We start from the raw sequence: 20071 nt of genomic DNA, 5'->3' as shown, positions 1-20071 counted from the left end.
GGAAAGAAAATGAATTAATATTTAAAAATTGTTTTATTATTACTGTTTTTAGTTGTAACTATCTGTTTTGTTTTTGTTAGCATGAGGAGAAATTGATGGAAATGAAAAAACTGATTAATGTTGAAAAAGAGAAAGAAATTGAAGCAGTAAAATTATCTCAAATTAAGGAATTAAATGATTTAAAAGAGTCTCATTTAAAGGAATTGGCTTTAGTTGAGAAAGCCCATTCTGAAAAAATAAATGACATTAGCATTGTTCACACTAAAGAGCTAAGTGAGGCTCAAAATAATGTAAGTGTTTTTTCATTTCTTTCTATGTTATATCTTTTTGTGAATGTTTACCGTGTAACACTGAAAATTTAAACTGATCAAGGGTAGAAATGGTCTAAGTTTTAGATATTTTTTCTGGATTTTAGATATCTACTTTATCTGGGATCTACTTAAACCGTATTTAGATCTTACTTAAATCTATAGAAATGTCAAAGTTCTTTGATAGTTTCAAAGAGTTTTGATTGTATTGGCCTAAAATTTAAAAAAAAGTGCTGTGATTGTATCATATATTCACCTGATTTCTTAATTATTCTTTTGGCTGTTTAGTTAAATTTTGATATTGCAATATGATAATCAACAGGCACATTTAGAATTGTGCATATGAGTCTTTTGCCACACTTAATTTCATCATAAGTTCCTGGGTTTTTACTATTTCTTCAGCAGTTATAGCTATGGTGTTCCACATAGACTAAAAATTTTGATATTTTAAATACATTATTGCTGTACACAACATTAGGTAATATCTATTGAGATTGGCTGATTTTTATTATAGATTCATGTGGTCTTGTTAATCATTTTTGCAATGGTGATTGCTATAGGTATTTTTTTAAAAATTCCTGATGTTTTAAATAGTACAAATTAATTCGAGTAATCTTTTTTTGACTCGTTTTGCAAAGAGTTTGGTGTAAATCCAGCTGGTTTTGCTAATCTGATAGATTATTGATAGAAAATTAATAGATTAAGATTTAAGATCTATGAATTTCAAGGTATTCAAAGATATTTTCATTTGTGAATCTTTTGTAATCTCTGAAATGCTTTTCTAAATTGACTTTAGCAAGTTATGGCTAGGCCAGTATTTGATAATTTAATAATTTTTGTGGCTTCCATTTTGTGTGTGTTCTTTTTTTTCTTCCTGTTTTACTAGTATAAATATGTAAAACCTTCAAACTCTGCCTGATTATTATTTCAAGAAATTGTATGCAATATGGCTGAACGTTTTATAAAATCAAGACTTTTACCTCCAGTTTTATTGTACATTTAGAACATTTCTACATTTCTTCATTAGTACATTTCTTCAAAATTTTGTTTCAAACTAAGCTTATTGCAGCCGTTTTCATGAAGAAGACTTTTTAAAAATTATGTATAAAATAAAATTAAAGCAAAATAGTAAAACAAAAGGAATTCTTTCAAAAAACAGAAACAGGCAAATAGAACATTATTGTTCATCTAGTTCAAATTAATTAAAAAATAACGCCGATCTCTCATTTTTTATTAGCTGACACAAATGGAAGTGTTATCAAAACAAGCATACTCTCAAATCCTTTACAAAATATTCATGATATCATTAATTGGCACAGTAGGGGAAGAGAATGATCTGTAAAGAATGGGAAATTAATGTGTTACTTTTTGGAAAGAAAAAAGCCTTTTCTATTCTTATATTTATTCTTGTTTTAAACTCAAGTTTTTATTTTAGGAGAATTACAATTACAGGGAATGTAGTTGTCTTTATATTCCTGATTTTTCTAATTAAAAATATTATTCGCTTATTTGTCTTAATTTTTAGCATTTCATTCTGATATTCCTAAATTTTGCTTAGAATGCACCATTTAAAATAACATGCAATTTTATACAAATCATTTTGATTTTTTTTTTTGTTTTGCAAATTTGAAATTTTAAGCAGTTTTAAGCATTTAAGGATTTTACTTAAGACTGCTATGATATTATTAATTAAAACACATTGTTGTAGTTTTATCGTATTGCATCTTTTTATGCTACACAGGGCTGATTGTGCTCCAGAAAAAATCCGGATTTCTGGATAATTCGCTGACAATGATCCGGAAGTTTCCGGAGATCTAAGCTCCAGGCGTTTCAAAAAATCATTGATCACAGAGGTTTCCGGAAATCAAATTTTCAAAGGCGGAATTTAAAAATACCGTTTATTTTATTTGTTTGTAAGGGAGAGCCAGAGAGATACTTTATAAGATTATATTCATGATTAATATTTATTTTTTATCAGTAAATAATTGTTATAATCATAAACTCAAGACATATTTGTCAATGGTATAGGTATGTGTAAAATTTTAAATATATTTTAAGTAAACTAAGAAATATTGAGAAAACGGAAAAAAAAGCCTTGTTTAAATTTTTTCTAATTTTTCAATTTAAACAGTTTTTTTTTTTTTTTTTTTTTAAGACTCAGAAAATTTTCTGGAATTTCGACTTGGGCTCACAATCACCCCTGGCTACATATTTCATTAACTTTTTATAATTTTTGAATATTTTTTAGGTTACAGAGAGTAAGTCTTCTGAAAATGCAAACTTGCTTCTAGATATTGAAAAAACCGTAAAATTATTAGAAGAGAAGAAAAAAGAGTTTGCAAACTTATCTGAGGAGTTTAAAAAATTAGAAAATGAAATAAACACTGGCAATCAAACATTCTTGAAATTGGAAGAAAAAATTTCTTCTGCTCAGACATATTTTGAAGAAATACAAAATGAAGTGGATGAAACTGAAAATAATTTAGACTTATTGAGAACCGAAAAGTCAGCATTAATTACAGAAATTAGCATCTTGAAAGAAAACACAGCGAGTGAAAAATCAAAATTGCAAAATATCGCCAAGGAAAGAGAAACAAAGTTGACAAATGCTAAAACTCTTGGTCGTAATTGTATAGATAAGAGTGTTAATACTGAAGTTATTATAACCACAGCTTGTCAATATATCCAAACTAGTGTTGATTACAAAGATGCTTTTTGCCAAATAATTGAAGAAAAATCTTTAAAGGAAGATAGAACTAGTCAAACTAATAATTTAAAATCAATGTTATGTGATAAATTCTGCCAAGTTGATTTTGTAGATAATCTAAAACTCAACAATAAGAACATATCTCCAACTAAATTATCATCTTCTGAAATTAGCGATGCTGCCAGTGTCAATGTGCTAATCAATAAGAGCCTGGAGAATGCCTTGGCCAATGTGACTCATAAAATTGATGAAAGGTTCAAAGTTATTGAAAAGCACATAGGGTATTTATGTTAATTAAATCTTTTTCATGTTTTTAGAATTTTTTAAAATAAATTTTGAAACCCTTTCTGAAATATTTTATCAAATAATACAATGAATATTCTTAATTGTCACATATTTTTTGTTGTTGACAGTATCAAAGTCAACTGACAATTGCGAAATGTTTACTTCTTCTGCTGAAAGTTGAAGTGCATATAAACAATTTATTTAATAAGCTACCATAATCTTTTTTTTTCTTGCAATTTTTTAGTAAAAATAATTATGGATTTAAATCTTAATTTTCTGAGTCTTTTTTTTTAAATTGAAAAAATAAAATTGTTGTTAGCAATGAAGTATTAAAAAAAAATATTCTGTGCTAAGTTCAGGCCGATTTGTATTTTCAGTAGCAATGTAATAATTTATGGTCAGCTGGTCCACTTTCACATACTCATTGCTACAAATTTCCTCATTTACCAGTATAAATTGTTTGGGCCAATAGCGTATATGTAAATTTTCATTCTGCAGGGTTTACAACTTACCAATTTTAGTTGTTCCAACTAAATTGGTAAGTTGTTCCAAGTTATTCCAACTTACCAATTTTAGTTGTAAAAGAAGCCCAAATATTTCGCTAGTTAAAACTTTTTTGTGTGTTTTGTAATACCTGCTTCAACATTCAGCATTATAACTCAGGCGATTGGTGCTCTGTATTTATGAATAAATTTAAGCAAAATTTAGTGACTGTTTTCATGCTAGGTACAGAATTTACTAGGTTCACCATAAAAAATTCTGTTTTATATTTTTTTATTTATGCATTTACGAAATAATATTTGATGAATAAAAATATAATTATTTAATAAATTGTAATTAATATATAATCAAATAAAATTATTTTAGCCACTGTCTAATTTGTTAGGTTAATCACACAGAAATTTACTTTTAATTATGATTTATTTATTATATATATATATATATATTCTCTGTAATAAAATGAAAAAATGTAGGGGCAAAGCACATCAAATACGATTGAATTTTTAAATGGAAAATACAGTATTTTCATGAATATCATAGCATCAAAATTTATTATTATTTATCAACACAAGTATAGTTTTTAGACTTAGAGATTAGGCAGCTCTGACGTGCAGGGAACATCGACCAGAGGTCTATTGTAACCAAACCCTAAATTGTGATTAGCAAAAAAGCCCTATAGCTGAAATGAAGTTCAGCAATGACCTTGCAGGAACGAGTATAGTTCTTAGTTTTTGAATTAATTTTAAATAGCTTAAAAAATATTAAAAACTTACTTCTTTAAAAAACAGCCGTTTCCAAAAGATTGTTTCACAGCATTCATATGAAATAACAAAATCATTTGCTAAATATCTTATATGATTTTGGGTTTATCACACATCTATGTGCAATTTTCTTCAAAACATAAATAATAAAAGATATATTTCCTAAATTGTTTCCTAATCTTCATATCAAAGTATATGACAAATGAAATTATTTTTTTTGCTACTTGGTTTGCATTTTTATGGAATGACCTTTATAATTTTTTTCCAGATCTTTGGCACAAATTGCAAAGCCACCTGATAATCAAATTCCTTCATCTGACAACTTTCATAATTCGTCATTTGCTCATAACACGGAAAATCCCAGTGCATCCAATATTTACAATTTAAACGTACCTCAAAGAACAAGTTTCAGTGATATGTTGGTTGATACTTCTTACCGTCCTCCCTCCGTGATCCAGAACAAAAATACTTGCAGTTGTGTTCAGGGTGATGCTGAATCGTGCGATGTGATGCAGGAGGTGAAAAATTCGATTTATCGGTTAAATGGAATTTTAAGTCAGACATTTATGCCTGCCTTAAATAACAGTGATGTTATGACTGAGATGAATCATCCTGTTGTTAATTATTCTAGTCCATTAGAAAGTTTTTACTCTCAGTTTCGTCATTTGCAAGAGAAGCATCGAATAACTAACCTTAAACATAAGTGCCAAAATGAAATAAAGTTACAAGTAAAAAATTCCTCTACTGCACTATCAGGTAACTATATTTTTTTTGTTAATAATTAACTAATTCAGAAAACTTATTGTAAAAAAAATTTTTAGAGTTGTAAAAATATATAATTCAATTATGCAGAACTACATAATTCAAGAGCTTTGCATTATGATTTTGATATGAATGAACTACTTATTTAAACATATGTTCAATCACCAATACTGATAACTACGGTTCAAGCACAGTATGGTGACATTGCGTCAGTTGTCACCAAATGTCCTAAAAATGTCACTAAAGTGATATGCATGGGAGACAAAATTGTCGCCTTGTAATATGTTCAGAAATTACAAAATAGAAACTAAAAATATTTTTTTTTCTTTGCATCGAAATCCATGGATTTGAAACAAAAAAGTTGTTATACTAATTTTATTCTACACGTAGGTTAGGTTTCAGTTTTAAGAGTTTTCAAATGAAATAACTGAAATTCCCTGGTTCAAAAAATTTTAAATGTTGGAATTTCAAACTTACATGCTGTGCTGTGCTTTGCATTCAGGTACTGACAGTTTAATTGTTCATCAATGAAGCAATTTTTTGCTCTTTTAGAATTTATTTAGAATTTTTAGATAATTTTTAATATAAAATTTTGTTAGTTTCTACTTTCTCTGTTTTCCTCATTTATTTATTTATCTAATCTTACTATTTTAATCTGTATGTGGACTTTATTTACTAATATCATTTAAACTTTCTTTCACTTAATTTTGATAAATTCCAATTTTCAATCATTATCATTATGGAACCTAATTAGTTTTTGGGTTTTTCGATGGCAAATAATAAATTTTGATGAGTACCATAACATGAATTATGCAATTGTAAAGTTCGATATTTTTAAATTTTTTTCTCAAGTTTGTCTACGATATTAATTTTTTCGATCACTAAATGATTTGCTAGGTAGTCCTATTGGACTACTAAATTTCCATTGCTGGTGTGAATCCTACTGCTAACACTTGTTGTATTGATGTTAAACTGTTTATTTGCAATAAAAACTGCATATTTGTTTTAGCATGAGTAAATATGTATTATAACTATAATTTTTGTATTTTAAGTTCAAAATGAACTGTTATCTTTGCACATAATCACTTGCATGGTAGAAGTAAGCACTAATATTTTCGATGATATTTTGATATTTTTAAACTCAATTGTATATAAATTAATTCAATAATAAATTCAATTGTATGCTATTTTGTTCTGGAAAGTATTACTAATAAGAGATTGTATTTTCATTAATATTGAAATATTTGGTTTAATTTTGAATGAATTTAATTATTGTAGAATTCTTTTTTTTGGAGCAACATTTATTAGTGGTGCAAATTATTTCTGTTTTCAGAGACGAGTGATGTAAACTGAGGTTTAAATTTATTAAAAATTCTTTTTTTTCTACTAATTAAATTAACTAAATTAGTAAGTTAGCATCAAATCTACTTATCATAGCTTTTAATATTTAAGTATGTAAGTCCTTAAAAACTTACAAGTTTTTTGTTCTTAAAATTTTGCTTTTCAGGGACACCTATCATTATTTCTCTCAGATTATTAGAACCTTGTAATTGTTTGACTTTTTAAGTTATGTTATAACTTACTAACATGTGAGGAATTTCAGTATTTTATGTTGTACCCAAATATTAGTTTTTTTAAATAAGAGTAAGAAAAATGTTAGGGCATTTAAGTTATGAAATTGTAATTTATAATTGTTTTTTTAATTTTCATTTTATTATAACTTATTAATAGCTCATTCAAGGCTCAATATGGGGTAAAATCTGTGCATTTTCTGTGCACTTTTATTTATTGTTTTTTACGTGCTTCTGTATAAGAAAAGAAAGAAAAAAGCATTTTCAAAGAGCTTTAACAATTAATGACTTAATGAAAAATATTCATTCATTTCCCCCGCGTTACATAATAAGCTTACATAATAACACCACTATTATTATCAAAACTTCCTGAATTCTTAATCAGTGAAAGAATTTAAATGATCAATTTATAGAATATCAAAATATTTCAAATGTAACTTCTGTAATAATTTTAATAACTTAAAAAAAAATATTGAATACTTTTTTTATGTATAAATTTTTTATGTAGATAATTTAATTTCAACAGATTATTATATAGGAATTTTTATTTTATTCCTTACCAAACCCAGTTCTATATAGGAATTAAAAAAAAAAATGTTTTTATAAGTTAGTATTCTTGTTAAATTTCAAAAGTACAATTTCATTTAAATTTTTTAAATGTTAATAATGATCAAGTTTTTCTTCATAAAAAATATTTAGCTTATCATTGTCTAAATTAATTATCTAAAAATAATTAAAAAATATAAATGTTATAAATTTTATTGCAAAGAAAAAAAACTGACAGTCTGCATTTTATTACAAAAGCACTTGGATATTTCAATAAATTATTCAATACAATTTTTACTTTATAAAGCTATAATAATTATTTTCTTTGTTTGCTTAATAGCATGAATAATTAACTTTTAATAATAGCATGAAAGCAGTGATTCATGCTCACTTAAATTTTATTATAGGTATTAAAAATAAGAGGCATTAAAGTAAACAAATATTTTAGGAAAATTTATTTAAATCAAATTAATTACTCTGTTACTTAAGTAATAATCAAATATATTTTATGATTTTGATAATAAAAAATGAAATTCTTTAATAGATTTAAAAAGAACGATTTTTATTGAACTGACAGATAAAAAAATAGTGAGAGTCATATTTTTTCAGTAATAAGTTGTTTTTTATGTTAAAACATTATTTTCTTCAATCTTTTAGGTCCAAGTCATCTAATGGGTTTGTTTAAATCAAAGGATTATTCTAAACCGAATAATATTGAAAACTCTAATCTGTATTCAATGTAAGTTTACTTTAAATGCTTATGTATTTTCAATATATTTTAAAATAATGATGACTTAAAAATATGGATTTTGTCTAATATGGTGTTCTTTATTAACATAGTGTATTTTATTAATATAATGTTTAATTAACACAGGGCGTATGGTAATTAAAATGGTGTAAATAAATATTTTTAAATGTCAACATAGAAAGGTAGAAAAACTTTATAATTTTTTTTAAATAGAATATTTTTATAAGAAGGCATAAAGTTACTCTAAGATCAAAACAAAAAAAATAATTCTACTTGGCGATATATTCTTATATCTTATTATAATTATATTATTATAATATTATCACTTATCTACATGAATTGAAACGAAATTTCTAAAGGAAAGGGAAGAAAAGTTCCGTTCTCTAAATTTTATTATAAATTAAAATTGTTTCTTTTTATACAGTTGAGTATTTTATTGCTTAGAAAAAATATCAATCAAATGTTATCAAAACAATCATATCAAAAATGTAAAGTTAGCTAAAGAATCTCTTTAAAACCTGACTCTTTTGTTTTATAGGCTATTTCAGGCCTGAATGTAAATATCTCGCAGATAGAGAGCACATTCAAAATCTTTTGAACACCTTTGAACTTTACAGTGAAAAAATTCTTCGGATACTTTAAAAAAAAGGGGTTTTTTGTTATGTTTGGTAGCATATTTTAGATTCAGTGTATTAATATTTGTCTAAACTAAAGAAAATAATGTAGTGGTTAACTATGTATAATTGATCATGATGTAATATACCTACGAATTTTAGTTTCAAAATGTATAAGAATACTAATCAGAATAAGGAAAAAATTATCATAATACTATTACAATACTAATCATGTTTTTTGATTCAAATACAATTTTTATTGATGATTTTTAAATTGTTGTTATTTTTTCCTCTAAGTGATTATCCTGAAGATCCTCTCATGAGAGCTCGAAACTTGGTTCTGAAGGAGAAAGCTCGATACTGGAAGCAGTCACAACTGCAGAATTCATTAGTTGCCTCATCAGTATGTTTTCTTTTCTTTTGATGAATAAAAGATTTAATTACAAGCAACAATATATTTCGATATTTATTAATTATAAAATACAATAGTTACTAAAGTATTATAAAAATCCGTTAGATTATTGAAATTATGTTTGTACTAAAATATAAAATCTAGAAAAAATAATTAGAATGATTTTTTTTATTGATATTCAGAAATTTATCAATAATTGAGTTTGTAAATCAAAGAAATTGCAGTGATGAATTACTATTTCTTTTTTATCTAAATAACTGCAAATTTGAAAAATTATTGTTTGGAAGTGAGATGTTTTGTTTGGAAGATCTGGTCGGATCTGGTCTTTGTCGGAAGAACACTGGTGTTACATATCGTATTTCATAATCATAAATTATTGAAATGCTAAATATTATGTTTTTCACTTATTTTGACTTAAATTAATACAAATCAATGAAAAAAGTATGAAAAATATGTTTAATAAAAATTCTACATGAAAGGATTAATTGGAATTTATTCTTTTTGTAAGCAATAATTTTCTATTCTTTCAGGACCACCACTTTTCTACATCTGATAATTTATCTCATTCTGCTTCATCAAGAACTTCTCCTGCTCTTGGGGAAAAATCTCCATACCTTAATTTTGGTAATTTTATTATGTTTGATATTACTATGTCTTATAATTTAAGAGTAGTGCTTTAAAATTTCAGTTTTGCTGACAAAAATGTTAAAAACTACAAATGATAGTAAAACGTATTTTTGAGGGCTATGCTTTGTAGAATTATGATGTAATGTTAAAATATTTTATGAATGTAGAAATATGTTAAAATATTAGATATAATATATAAAATCCAACAAAAAATTTAACTTTATTTAAATACTTATTGTTTATTAAATCATAGCTGTTTTCTTAACTGGATTTACCAGTCGACTACTAGATTTTGCCAATTTATCCTAGTTTGCTGGTTTAATAGAAATTTTCCTAGTTTTTGTAAATTTTAAAAAATTTCCTAAAATTGAGTAAGTTTTCTAAAAAGAATCCTTATTGAAATATAATTTTTACGCAATTTATTGCTTGTTTGAATATTTAAATAAGTATTACTAATACATAATAAGCCTCATTTATAGTATTCAGTTTAAAGCTTTGTCTTCTTCTTTTTGTTCTAAATTTTACTTTTATTTTAATTCAGAACTAACTTTTTAAATTATTAAAAATTTTTTTAACTATCAATAAGGAATTACCTGTCTATTACTATATAAAATTATGAGTTAACATAATATTTTAAATCACATAAATATTTAAATAACATAAATATTTTAAACCACCAAAAATAAAAGAAAATGCAATGAAATGAAAAATTTTGATCAAAAAAGATAAATACTAATTCAACAAGTTCATATTATTTTATACTAACTAAAAGGAAAACAGTAGCAGGTGTGTTTTTAATTTTTTTTTTAACGAAAGCTGAAGCATTTGAAAGAAATCATGCACAGATTAAAATAAAATATTACTAACTTATTATAAAACATCTGGGAAATAATTATTGAAAGTAAACATTTTGTTCTTGTTCATTTTTCGTACTATATTTTGTGCAGTTTTCTCCTAATATGAATAATAGGATCGCATTTTATTTAGAATTTGTGTTTAACTAATTTTGTTAAGCAATAAAAACTTCAACTGTTATTAGAAGAGAATATACATTTTAACAGGGTGTTTTAAAATAAAATCTAGGTATAAAAATGTAAATAAAATAGTTTCCTATTTTGCTCCTTTTTTATGGAAAGTTTTTTATGACAAGCTGCTTGATAAGACAACATTAAAAAGTCTCTTCACACGAAGTGCCAATCACTCTACTTTCATAAAATGTTAGGTTCTTCAAAAATGAAATACATTATTTATCTTTGAGATTTTCTAAATTTAGCTTATTTTTTTTCTCTAGAAAACTTAAAATAATCATATTAAATAATAAAAGTTGTCCGGAAATTGTATTATATTGTATAATTTTCTAAAATAGTTAAAAATGGGGAAAAGTCACAAATGATTAACTTTTGTGACTTTTCCCTCACTTTAACTATATTAAATTTGTATATTCTTATAAATTGCTATTAACTAGACCGGAAAATAATCACTCGCCATGTGTAAAGTGAACATAAAAAATGGTAACTCAAATTGAATAAATAATTGGCCAATCTTCCCCATCACTTTTTTTAAAAAATTGTTTAATTGTCAGTAGAGAAAGATACTCTGGAAGTCAGAATTTTCATTAAAATGTCCAATGTCACAATTCAAAATTTTGATCCTTCAGAATCTATTGATTTGTGGTGGAAAGATTCATGTGGTAGGAGAGTTCTTTGCAAAGTTGAAATGTACACATTAAATGCATTTTGCCAACCTAAATATTTTTACGAAAAGTTCTTTAAAGTCAGTATGTTTAACTAAATTTTGTCATATATTTACGTTATTTTTATTGTGGAATTTACTTTTTATAGTTGTAGGTTATATCTTATGTGAATTTTTTTAAATTAAATTTTAATCGAAACATAAAACAAAGTGGCTACTAAATGAAAAGGATCTGTTGATATCAGTCATCAACTCATTTTGTTTGAGGAAAAAGTGGCTACTAAGTCATTAGACTTTACAAGCCACTGGCTAACTGAAAATTTAAATTTTCAGATCTATTATAAACTAAATTTAATTTGTATAGATCTAATAAATTGGAACTTGTATAATCTCCTTAAATAGTTATAATAAGGAAAAGTCATAAAGTTGCAGCAATAAAATGCAGCTTTTGTACATTTTCCTTACTATCATTATATTTAAAAATAAATGTAAAAGTTTCAGATGAATATGAGTGCAAATAATTTATCTATATTTATGACATATATCTCATAGATATTTAAAGTATAAAACTTTTAATTTATCAAAATTTTAAACTCTATTGCAGAGTCTGATCCTGAGGCTGATTACAATGCATGGATGTCTCGGTTAAATGCTTTACAGCAGAGAATACGAAGTCACAAGTTTTCATGATATTATTAGAAGCCAACACATATATTTCTGTGATATAAAATCAGTGCAAAATGTACTGAAATATGCCACAAGGGAGGCAGATGTTAATATGCATTTAAAGTTCTTTTCAATCATAAACAGATAGTTATTGAAATAGTTTCAAAAACTATTATTTGTTTAGTCAGATTTTATTTCACAATTTATATTCACTATCGGCACAAATGTATTATAATGTTCTATAAATATATATATATATGTTAGTTATTATAATGTAATATATTATAATAACTAATTATAATGTTCAAGTTGAAATATGTATTGTAATGTGTGTTCTAAGTCACAGTGTTTTCTGTATTTTTATTTTTATGGGAGTTTGATACTTAAAACTTTTAATGTAAATTTTAGAACATTTTTTGTGTAAAATTTTACTCTTATTTCAAAAAGTAATTTTTCTAGCCTATATTTGGAGTTATTTTGGCATTTATTCAAACTGAGTACTTTTTTTATTTAACCCACACCCTTTTTTTATGGTATGTTTTTAAAATTCCATACCATTTACAAACTTGTATTAAGCATTTTAAAATATCGAGAAAAGTTAAAAAGTTTGTTAAAACCTTATGGGCCATTGGATTTTAAAATACTAATTAAAATTTTATAAACTTTTTGAAGATTTGTTTTTGTCTAGGGAATTTATAAATGTTAAGTTAACATTTTCTGTATTTTCATTTATAAGTTTGAGTGCCTAATTTTTTGGGAACTTCAATTGAGTGCTTGATTTTGAATGCCTAATTTTTTAGGCAAACTTTCATCTATAATAGAAAATTTCAATGTCATAAAGCTAATTTTTTTCCGTCATTAAAGTAATTTTCAAAAGTTTTGTTTTGAATTCAATAGGTTTTGTCTTTATGATCTATTCTTATTATGTTTTTAATGTTTACCTTGATAATCTATAGTGCTGAATTAGTGTATGTTTTATGAAATCGTGTTCTTTTCGAATGTGCCATTTTTTTCATAATTTTTCTAGTCATTTATCTTGTGATTCCCTATAAAAAATTATTTTTTACTTTAATTAATATAGTATTTTAAGTTTTAGGGAATTATTTCGTTTTGTCAGTTTGTAGTTTATTAGTTTACATACTATTTTTGTTTGTCATTGTTTTGCTTTTTAAATATGCATTATCAACTTATCATATCATTTTATACAAAAATTACATTTAAAAGTATTATTTAGAAATTGAAAGAATTTTTAATGTATTTAAACTAATGAATATTTTTGAAATATTTTGCAGTTCAAATGGGTATTAATATTTTGAATATAAATATCTTACATAATGTCTTATTTTGCATAGAAATTCGAAACTTAAATATTTTTTTATTGGCATTGTTTATATTAAAATGTGTATAAAATAATTTTAAAACATTATTTAATTTTCCTTTTTTTTATATTGATACATATTTTAACTTCACTGAAGCAGTCATTATTGACTGAAAAATGTATTACATACTAAGCATAAATGATAAAACCATGGCAAAGCTCCCATACATAGAAATTAAATTTATAAAATGATCTGGTTGTGGAAAACTTAACCAGCTCAGTAATCAATCCATTTTTTACCAGGTACCCAAAACCAGCTGAGTAAAAAATTTAATATTCATTGTGTTTCCGGTACATCTTTAATATCAACTATTATATCATCGATATTACGAAAATTTAAGTAATGTTTGTAAAGTAATAGCTTAATTCATAAATGCTTGTCGTCTGTTTAATACACTATTTCTAGTGTTTAACAGGCTATTCTTTGACAAATGCTTTTGTGTTATCTTTTGATATCTTTCAGTTCAGAAAGATTTTTAATAGCGAGAGATAAATTGTTTACATCTGTTCAGAAATGTGTGTATGGTACCATTTTCATAAATTGTTTATTTTGTAATGTTTTCTAAATTTATTCAACAATAATATTTTTCGATTTCTCAAATCTTAAGGGGGAACAATACTATGAGATACAAATGATTTATATTTTGAACAACAATATGTACCTTTGAAGATATTTTTCCAGAAATTTTTTTTGTTTAAAAATTTAGTCACATAACAAAAATTTATTCTGTTTTAATCATAGAAAAACAGTATTTAACTTATAGGATATTTATCTATAATGTTTTTTAAAATTTATTCAAATAACAAAAATATATTCTGTAATCATAAAACGTCTGTTTATAATGAAATCTTATGATTGGTAAGAAGTCTCAAAATAAAAATATTTTGCAAGCAATATCATATTTTTATCTCCAATTTATATCAATTGAAACCTTTTTTAGTTTATGTTATAATTATAATAGTTGAGTCATAAGATCTCTTTTATTTCATTAATATTTAGATTTTAAGCTAAAGGATTTTAAGTTTACAATAATTGGATTTTCAGTAAAAGTTTTAAAAAAATGCTATATATTCACTCACACTTACGTGCACATAAATAATGTTGAAATGGAACAAGAAGAGTTACAAAGAATTTTATTTTCACCATAAGTATGTGTATGGATTTGTTTATTGTTATTTAAACACTCGTAATAACCAGCCATAAGCTATTTTTTAGTGTATTTAAAACTCTGAAATGAAGTCTATTTTTCTGATACCATCTACTCCTGAAATTGTTTATTGCTCGATCAAAAAACTGGTATGTAGCCTCTGAGTAAAATGCAGGGCATCACCAATATCTAATATGTCCTTTATTTTTATTCAAAAATTTCATCTTCTTAATGTTTACCTATTTTTAGCCATAAACTCAATATTGGTTCTTAAAAGGATAAAAATGAAATACATTTAAAATTGTATCATGAAATGAAATTTTCCATAAGTGTTATGATGTTAAATAAAAGATTTTTCTACATTTAATGAGTGTTTAATTAAAATTGCCCATTTATTTGAGCATTTTATCTATTGAAATTTTTTTCTTTCATTCAAATATTTTTAATTTAATTTATTTTATTTAATTAATATTTTTTATTACTTTTATTTTCAATGTAATGGCTTTTGTATTAAAGCTGTTCAATACTTTTTATTAAATAGCTTTTGTATTTTTTGTTTTTAGACTTAAAATGTTTATTTATTTTTTTAAGTTGATGTTTAGGGCTGGAACACTATATTTTATAAATATTTTTAAAATGAGTTGGATAATAAACTTTACATGCAAAAGTTAAACATTCCATAACAGCTTGCTTCTTGCCAATACTTAGGGTCTGAAAAAAAATGCAATTATATGCCACACTTGAATTGTTTTTCAAAATCTGTTCTATTATACAATATCCTCAGTTTAATTTTAATAAATACCTACCTAATTTCTAAAAGAAATATACCTTGAAGCATCTGTATAAGTAAATGTGCATAGGTATGTGTATATGTAAGTGTAGAAAAAGATAATTTTTCTATTGCCCAACTGACAAAAATGATACATAGTATCATATTAAAAAATAAAATGACTTGAATAGTAACATGTACTCTTCATTTAGATGAAGCTTAGCATCATTAATGTCCTTTCGATGTAAAGCTGAGATTTTAATCTTCAGAAATCGGTTCAAACTATTTTGATGATAATAGAGTGAATACATTTTAACTTTTGTATGATTTTTTATTTATTATCATAAAAGAAATTTGCTTTTATCACAAATTTATTAGACTGCTTCATTGATAGTACAAACATCGTATTTAGTTGCTTTCACATATACTTTATAGTACGCATATCATATTTATTGTTAATACCAAAAGTGATAACATTCATGGTGTATAATCTTAAAAATTCATAAGAAATGACATTTAAAAACATTAAATGGACTTTAGAAAACAGCTAGGCTTAAATGCAAGTTAAAATTTATATAGCCTAATATTGATAAAAAATGTACTTAACATTTCTTTTTTAAATTTACAATCATAGAAAATTAGAGCTACTGTTCGCTACCAATACAAACGAATTGTTTTTTTAAGAATTAAAATGATTATATTAAAATTTGTGTTCACATATCACAATTGACGAATCAGATATTATACATGCATCGCTTAAGCGATTTAGAAATACCACTTTTTAAGGGGGTTGTATTTTTGTAAAAAAAGAAATTATGCACTTTTTTTTGTTTTTTGTGTGAAGGTTAGTCCAGTTGGGTAATTAATTATACAGTTAAAATATGTTTTTGCAGTTACCTGAACATGTTTTTGTCAAAAATGGCAGCCTATAATGTACTATTTTGGATAGTAATCTGATCTATAATATTAACAATAATATCAATTATTTAGTTAGTATCTGAACTCTTATTAAAGTAGAGCACTGTTATGTCAAAATTAGTATCATATATTTTAGTTGTGAGGAAATAATTTTTTTGTACACTCACTTATAATCATTTTCCTTTGAGCTACTTATATACCTATATAGTTAACAAACTTTTATGTTATGTTGCATTTAATCTTTTCTGTAATCACATTTAAAAGATAGTATCAATTCACTTAGGTACAACATTGGCTTAGAAATAAAAATGTTAAGTATTTCTGAAAAAAAAAAAAAACCTGGGTCATTTCAGATGTGTTAAATTTTTAATATAGGAAACTATATATAGATCAGTTTTAATTTAAATGTTTTTCTAAATGTCGTAGAATATTTTATGTGAGCATAGCTGAAAAAAAGGAAACACTAAGCTACAGCATCAAAAATTTTCAATAGGTTTCAAAATTTTATGTTTGTTTGCTAACATCTTTATAAATTAAAACGAGATGCATCAATACTATATTGATTTCAATTTTAATCATTAGTACTACCTTACTAGTGTCATAGTAAAAAAAAAAATTGAAAAATTAAGTTTTTGTAATAACTAAACGATTTTCTTTAAAGACAACAAAGTTTAGTTTATAATTTTGCTTACAAAATTTTAGATTTAATACTTTGAAATACTATAAAATAGCATGATTAATATATTTTATACAATAGTAAAAAATAACTAAATTCCAGATACTCAGTTCCATGTCAGTGATGTACAGAGTTATATGAGTTTCTTGCCCATGAATGTATGCTGTGTAATTTTTTATATTGTTTTCTGACATATACAGAAAATTTGATCAAAAAAATAAAGTATTTTTGAGGTAAATTTTGTGCAGAGCTGATGCGAATGTTTTTCAAAATGACAAAAGATTTAGCAGATTGCAATAGATACTTCATTTCCAACTTTTGTTAAATAATTAGAGTAATATAAAATAGGGTGAAAAAAAATAATCAGATTTTTTTTTCTACTTTTAAATATTAAAGTTTTTAAATGTCTATTAGATAATTTTCAACAAGCATAATTTATGAACATTGCATTTATCGAATATAAAATTTATACATTAGCTAACATTCTTTATAGTAGGAAGAATGAGATATAATGTCGACATAATGATAACAGTTTTTATGTTATTCCTTTACATCTTAAAAATCATTATAAAATACACTAATTGTTACTATAATGTAATAAAAAAAAAATACTAGGCTTCATTGTGGGTCAAAGAAAAACAGTGTACCTTAGACTGCTTTAAAAAGTGAAACTAAAATAATTTGCTCTGCTTAAGTAAAGTATACTAAAGTTAAATTTTATTGCAAAAGAGTAATTAAAAATGCTATATAATTACTTGTTTTTAGAATTGTTTAGAACAGAAAGTTTTGATATGTTTCACTATAATTTTATTAATAGAACACTAAACAACTCGTAATAGTTTGAGGACAATCGATAAATTTTTTTATAGTACTGTTGCATTAAAAAAAAAACTGGTGTGCCTGTTATTATTTACTCATTTGAATATTTAATTAAAATTTGTAATCAAGTTCAAGATATCTTTAATAAAATAATTAATTAGGGTTTTGATACTATATTGTAATAAAAAACACCACGTTACAATACTATTACTGCATTTGCTGAAAATAATAAATAAGTGCATAACCCTTGAATTGATAATCATAAGAACTGTTGAGTTTTTATAAAATGACTTATTCTGAAAAAGTTAGAAACAGAGGATCCAGCAAATAATGTTATGTGCCTGAACATGGATAAAATGAGTGGACAGTCCTTAAATTTGAACTAAAAATTTTATACCATTATAATTAATTTTAAAATAATCAAAAATACAATTATTTCGCACTTGATTCTTTGAAATCCGCCTTGGTATTACAGTACAGAACCCGTTATCCGGAAATCAAAAAACCGGAACAAAATTCGATAAATTTTCTCGCCATTTTAAAATTATTATTTTTGTTCCTCATAAGATTTTACGATTTTTCTTTCCTTTTTTAAAGATGTTTACCCTACCATCATTTTGGAAATAATCATTAGTGTATTACTTAATCGTTTTTTCTTATTTTTAAGATAATGTGCAAATTTTTTTGTTTTTTTTTAGTTGGTTTAACAATTAAAAAAAAACGGCTTTTTGTAGCGATTCAGAAAACCAGAAAAATCAGTTATCCAGAATACCGATGGTCCCGACCGTTCCGGATAATCGGTTCCCTACTGTAGTAAAAAAAAAATGGATGTTCTAAACACACAGAGAAATCGGGGCAAAATATTCTAAATTTAGGAATAACAGGGCAACTACAAATTCAAATTCTGAAAGGAATCATTTTTACAACTGTTAAAAATAATTTTATATAAGTTATGATTTTTATAAATACAGGATAAAAGAAAGGTAAGTTAGATCTATAGAATAGCAATCACTAGTTGAGCATTGAGTGAGGTTGCTTACAGTCAGCAGGGGCTTGCTTAGGGTTTTAGCGACCCTTGGTAAAACATTAAGGCATTTTATCAGAGTTGATCAAAGTTATGCTTTATTTAAATCAGATTTTTTTAAAAATATTCTTTTATCATTTAACGATCAAAACTCTGATAAAATGTATTAATAATACTTCATTATAAACAACAATACTGCAACTATAATTTTTAACACCACTAATAAGTTAGTCATTTTTTAAATTTAAATTCTTGAGCAAAACTTTTTAGTTATTAACCTATTCCTCGTTACAATTATTATCAGTGAGATTTGATATCAGTGATTTATTACCACAGACTTAAGTATAAACAAATTAGATAATGCAGTACTGCATAAACAATATTTTCTATATAAATCAGACTTGAAAAAAATCATAATGAATAGCAGAAACCAATGATTATTTTTTAAGTAAAATATTTTTTAATCATGCCAACCCTACTTTTTATTTTTTGACATTGTCCCCAGCAGTTCTTAGGTATTGCACTCCACATACTCACAAATGAAGAATAATTAAAATTTTTAATATAATTAATTTCTGACATCAAAGTTGAATTCATGTTATTATTTTAAAAATTACACTTCAGATATAACTGAATCATTAACTGAAATGAAATTTGACAGATTGGAAAATATAAAGTAAAATAATTTGTATGAATAATATATCCTAAGAATAGGAAAAATATATAAAAAAATTAGCAAATGTATGCAAAAGGATTAGAGTACTGCTTTAAAATATGTATAAGTTAATTATAATGCAATTTTTCTATCTTTTTGTGTCCGAATTCCAAATTGTCTATCAAAACATAAAAATCCTAGGAAGTTTGATGGATTATTCTCTATAGAAATTAGTGGGAAAGATAATAGGTTGGCATTGGTCATCATTTGATCTCAAATATGTTTTTATAAGTTTCAGTTTTAAAAATGAACAGTCTGCAGAAGTAATGGTTACAGGAGCAGTATGAATTTTTTTTAAAACAATCGTAAAATTTGGCATAGCATCAGTAAACTTGTTTTTGTATTGTAAGGTTGTTTACTATAGTATTCACAATCTTTCTTGAAACTTTGATTCATTGACAGTAACTAAATAGCAAGATGACAC

General features: G+C 24.9%; 1 protein-coding gene across 1 annotated transcript in view; it reads left to right on the top strand.

Moving 5' to 3' along the window:
• LOC110282037 (synaptonemal complex protein 1) overlaps positions 1 to 12356 on the top strand; it is a 30658-nt gene extending 18302 nt beyond the window's left edge. The window contains exons 11-17 of the mRNA XM_071179215.1: positions 81 to 290; positions 2557 to 3296; positions 4831 to 5318; positions 8099 to 8180; positions 9101 to 9206; positions 9746 to 9839; positions 12139 to 12356. Of these exons, the coding sequence (XP_071035316.1) occupies positions 81 to 290; positions 2557 to 3296; positions 4831 to 5318; positions 8099 to 8180; positions 9101 to 9206; positions 9746 to 9839; positions 12139 to 12224 (1806 nt within the window). The 3' untranslated portion in view covers positions 12225 to 12356. The remainder of the gene's footprint in view (positions 1 to 80; positions 291 to 2556; positions 3297 to 4830; positions 5319 to 8098; positions 8181 to 9100; positions 9207 to 9745; positions 9840 to 12138) is intronic.
• Positions 12357 to 20071: the final 7715 nt, after the last annotated feature.

Source organism: Parasteatoda tepidariorum, chromosome 3, assembly GCF_043381705.1.
Source record: "Parasteatoda tepidariorum isolate YZ-2023 chromosome 3, CAS_Ptep_4.0, whole genome shotgun sequence".
NCBI classification, from domain to species: Eukaryota; Metazoa; Arthropoda; class Arachnida; order Araneae; family Theridiidae; genus Parasteatoda; species Parasteatoda tepidariorum.
Note: the sequence above shows the minus strand (reverse complement) of the source record. Positions and strands in the feature narration are given on the sequence as shown.